This window comes from Helianthus annuus, chromosome 5 (assembly GCF_002127325.2).
Source record: "Helianthus annuus cultivar XRQ/B chromosome 5, HanXRQr2.0-SUNRISE, whole genome shotgun sequence".
Lineage (NCBI taxonomy): Eukaryota > Viridiplantae > Streptophyta > Magnoliopsida > Asterales > Asteraceae > Helianthus > Helianthus annuus.
Window position 1 is genome coordinate 91,772,562 of NC_035437.2, and position 5,207 is coordinate 91,777,768.

General features: G+C 36.3%; 1 protein-coding gene across 2 annotated transcripts; it reads left to right on the forward strand.

Moving 5' to 3' along the window:
* Positions 1-453: 453 nt before the first annotated feature.
* On the forward strand, positions 454-2,840 carry LOC110940708. Of its 2 annotated transcripts, none has more exons than XM_035990220.1 (2): positions 454-853; positions 2,452-2,840. In XM_035990220.1, exons 1-2 carry the CDS (start codon positions 586-588, stop codon positions 2,715-2,717), a joined length of 534 nt encoding a protein of 177 aa, XP_035846113.1. In that variant the 5' UTR covers positions 454-585; the 3' UTR covers positions 2,718-2,840. The 2 variants fall into 2 exon arrangements, with proteins under 2 accessions (XP_035846113.1, XP_022037959.1); XM_022182267.2 differs by having other exon boundaries at positions 461-882; positions 2,481-2,840.
* Positions 2,841-5,207: the final 2,367 nt, after the last annotated feature.

Below are 5,207 nucleotides of genomic sequence, written 5' to 3' on the forward strand. Positions count from 1 at the left end.
AGTCTGAACCAATCAGTGCTGAACCAGTAAGTGTTGAACCAGTAAGAGGTTTGAACCATTTAGAGCCCCATTAAGAGCTAAACAAACAGCCACCGAGTCTAACTGAATTTGGTTTTCGGTTCCACCTAAAGAAACTGTCAAACTGAGCAACCCGAACTGAGGAAACCGATTAACTTGCAAACCGAACTGATGAACACCCCTATCGTTATATCTAGCGAGTGGTGTGGGTGGCAATGTGTGACGGAGATGTCATATTAGCAGGAAAAACGTTCGTTCACTGACCGTGCGTTTTACCAAGTGAGTGGTGATCAGTTTTTTTTTTTTAAACAGTTAAGTGTTAATTATTTTTAAATTTTAACCAATTACTTGTTAAATTAATAGTAAACGCTTAATATTTTTAAACATGAATGCATTTTTAAACATACATTATAGGCATCACGTGTCAAAAGAGTGAGTATGCATTTGTTAATAAATCAAGTTTTTTATTGTGGGTTGTAGTTGCTGCCGATCAAATTTGTGAAGGCTGCAGGACTAGAACATAAAGAGAGCGTAAAGTTGAAGGATCATGAAGGAAAAGAGTGGACAATGAGGTTAACGGCGGCACACGGAAAAAAAGGATCAACGAGTGTCGTATACAGCTTATTAGCAGGATGGGCAATGTTCCGTAAGCATTACAAGTTATCAGAAGGTGATGTGGGCACATTCACGTTTGACAAGCAACAAGGCGTCATAAATCTAACTCAATTGATCAAGAGCAAAAGACCAATCAAACAAGAAACTCCAATGGGAACACAATCATGTTATGGTGATGCGAATGTTCAGATTGATGATCAATGGTCGCCAACTGAGAAACCTTGCAGCAGTGGTGGTGCTGGTGTGAAGGTTAATAAAACCAGTTGAGTTCTGTCTCTTTTTTGTTTCTCTATTTATATGTACAAATTTAGTTAAACTGGTTTTTAACTAAGATTTTGCAGGTGATGAATACGATGATGTTGTTAAGGATGATGGTAAATGCCATAATGATGATGATGCAAATCTTTGCTTTGAAAGGGTAATTGGTCAGAGATCTTTCGGATATTACATGGTAATACTTCTAAATTTTTTTGTGAATTATTAATTTATTATTCTTTAAGTCACATAATAATGATGAACATATTTGTACCTTGTGCTGTTAAAGGTTGATACTTAATGCTTCTCTGTGAAGAAATATATAAAATTGAAGTAGAAAAAATGTGTTTTCTTGTCATGTTACTACTGTAACACCAGTACACCACAATGTGGCTCTGTTTCACTTGAAAAAAACTGCATTAGTTGTATAATACCTCGAAATGAACCTTTTTTTTTTCATGGGAAATGACCTAGCATTTTTTTTTTGTCACATTCTTTAAATGTATGCATTGTAGTTTGGTAGTTGGTTTTTGGTTCGGTGGGTTGTTTGGCAACTTTCTGAAAGATTAAGTGCTGAACCAGTAAGAAGTCTGAACCATTAAGAGCCAATATAATGCTTAACCATTGAGAGGCAAATATCTGACCAATTTAGATTATAGGTCCTAACCATTCAGACTCAGTATAATACTTAACCATTTAGAGACAAATGTCTGAACCATTTAAACATCTGCTCACGAAACAAATAGTTTGATCCCTTAAGTGCTGAACCAGTAAGAGGTCTGAACCATTTAGAGTCCCATTAAGAGCTATACAAACAACCACTGAGTCTAACCGAAGTTGGTTTTCGGTTCCACCTAAAGAAACTGTCAAACTGAACAACCCGAACTGAGGAAACCAATTAACTTGCAAACCGAACTGATGAACACCCCTATTGTTATATCTAGCGAGTGGTGTGGGTGGCAATGTGTGACGGAGATGTCATATTAGCAGGAAAAACGTTCGTTCACTGACCGTGCGTTTTACCAAGTGAGTGGTGATCAATTTTTTTTAAACAGTTGAGTGTTAATTATTTTTAACCAATCACTTGTTAAATAACGTTTAATATTTTTAAACATGAATGCATTTTTAAACATACATTATAGGCATCACATGTCAAAAGAGTGAGTATGCATTTGTTAATATATCAAGTTTTTTATTGTGGGTTGTAGGTGCTGCCAACTAAATTTGTGAAGGCTGCAGGACTAGAACATAAAGAGAGCGTAAAGTTGAAGGATCATGAAGGAAAAGAGTGGACAATGAGGTTAATAACGGCACACGGAAAAAAAGGATCAGCGAGGGTCAGATACTGCTTATCGGCAGGATGGGCAATGTTCCGTAAGCATTACAAGCTATCAGTAGGTGATGTGGGCACATTCACGTTCGACAAGCAGCAAGGCATCATAAATCTAACTCAATTGATCAAGAGCAAAAGACCAATCAAACAAGAAACTCCAATGGGAACACAATCATGTTATGGTGATGCGAATGTTCAGATTGAAGATCAATGGTCGCCAACTGAGAAACCTTGCAGCAGCGGTGGTGCTGGTGTGAAGGTTAAGACCGAATATGAGTCGGGTCCTGAGATGGTAGTGGTGAAGGAAAATAGGAGAAGGCCGCCGTTGAAGAGATGTGCAGAAGCTAAAATTGAATTTGAATGGGTTCCAGAGATGATGAGGAAACCAAAGAGGGAAATGGCGCCACTTGAGAAACCGAGCAAGGGTGGTGGTGTGGAGGTAAATGCTGGAATGGGGGCGGAGAGTGTGTTTCGAAGTAAGCATGCTTACTTCTAATGAAATGGTGATCGTTTGATGGTGGTTGTGGCAGTTTTCGTTGAAGATCGTTTAATTCGCGTGTGCTTCTTGAATTAAAGCGGGTGATGGTGTTGGCGGACGACCGCACAGTGTAGTTAATCTCTTTATGTTGTAGCTTAATTTGTTTATTGACCTGAATCATTTCCCAAAAAAGTATACGTCGAAACGTAGAACAACTTGAATTTATACGAAAACGTACATAGAAATATGCATGTAAAAATGGTTTCTTTAAACGAAAACGTATTATATTTGACCCGACTCGTCTATAAAAAAAAGTTTACGTCGGAATGTAGAAGAAATCATATTTACAGATACTCGTACATAAAATATGCACGTAAAAAATAGTTTTAAAGTAAAGGAAGTATAGGGGTTTTACGTCGTTTATTTTTCCCACTTGACAGGTTCACCACAACACGCAGGTCCTAAATAGACTAAGTTATGATTTTCTATATTTTACGTTTTGGTCGAATTTCTTCGCATTAACACACCCCAACTTTAATGTTGGTGGTTGCTGGCGATGGTATGACATTAGTGCTATTTGTCATGGTTTTACGCCCCCACCGTAACGCAGGGGCAATTTGGTCACCAAACTTTTCATCTTTCGTAAGTTTTTTTTTTCGTATTACGTTTCCTTTTAAATTTTGCGAGTTAACATGCCACAACGTATGTGTATGGTTCAAAATTTTTTCCGTTGATTTTTCCCGTTTGACAGGCCCGTCGCACCGCGTCTATTTTTTCCCGTTTGATAGATTCGTAGCAATGTGCGGGCCGTAGATCGACTTAGTTATTTTTTCTATGTTTTTACGTTTTGGTCTAATTTCTTCGCATTAACACGCCGCAACGAGCGGCGTGGTTCAACGTTTTTACGTTTGCTTTTCGTTCGGTGTTATATTTCTTTTTTATCTATTTTATTTTTATGAGTTTTTATGATGTTGTGGTCGTTGGCAGTGGTGTGACATTAGTGCTATTTGGCACGGTTTTACGAACGTTTAACACAACTTTGAATGGATCAAACTGATTGAATATGGTAAGATAATGAAACCATTATTTGATTAGGGTACAACCATTTAAGCACATTTACAACCATACATGCATACAAAACAGATTGAATTTGGTAATGTTGTACCCCATGTTTTGGGGTTTTTCAAAAAAAAAAAAAAAAAATTGATGTTTCACTTTAAACCTAAAACTACTTGATTTTGTAGTTTTAACCCAAAAGTTTTTAGTTTTTCCAATTTAACCTCACAACCATTTTACTTTCAACTTTGATCCCCTATGTTTTTCATATTTTGCAAAATTTTTCGTTTTACGTTTAGATATAAATTTTGCGATTTAACACGGCACAATGTGTGTGTGTTGTTCAACGATTTTACATTTTGTTATACGCTTCGTTCTAAATTTTGCGAGTTAACATGGGGCAACGTACGTGTGTGGTTCAGTGTGTTTACGTCGTCTATTTTTTCCCCGTTTAATAAGTTCGTCACAACGTTATTAATTATACTAAATAAATAAAGTAAAAAGATTATATATATTTTAGTTGAAGTAGAAGGAATGACAAGAAAAGAAAAATCTATTTTTTTTTTGAAGTCTTACATTCACGTACATTATTGCTCAAAGGCATTTATTGGATATATAAACAAATAAATTAGATTTAATTATAACCAATAAATAAACATGTGATTCTATTTAATTCTAACTAGTATTAAGCACCCCGCGTTACGATGGGGGCGAACACCAATGTCACACTACTATCAGCGACAACAAACACTGAAGTTGCAGCGTGTTAATGCGAAAAAATTAAATCGAAACGTAAAACATAGAAAAAATAACTAAGTCAATCTAGGACTCGAGCGTTACAACGAACCTGTGAAACGGAAAAAAATAAACGACGTAGAAACATTTAACCACACACGCACATTGCGCTATGTTAACTCGCAAGATTATTTATAGTATTTAAATGAAATAACAATTTGTCTTTAGTGGTACAAGCCACTAAGCATCATGTTACAAATAACAATGCCAAGATTTTAACGTTCCGTTTTAAATTTTTCGAGTTAACACGTCGCAAAGTGCTTGTGAGGTTCAACGTTTTTCATCTAATTTTTCCCATTTTACAAGCACGTCACACTGCGTTTATTTTTCCCCGTTTGATAGGTCCATCGCAACGCATGGATCAGAGATCGACTTAGTTATTATTTTCTATGTTTTACACAAGCTCACGGTCATGTAAGAAACATTTTCCTTTTATATAATATGATATATAACTAACGAATTCCCGTAGTATTGCGAGAGGTGCTAATTCATAATAACTCGTATAGGCCTGTAGGTGTAGTATAGGTCTTGCATAGGACTATAGTTGTGGTTTAGTGTCACACCCCAACCGATGGCGGAAACATCGGGATGAGACGAAATAGATTGCAAGAGACATCATAACACTATATGACAATAATAATTTAAATTCCATTTCAT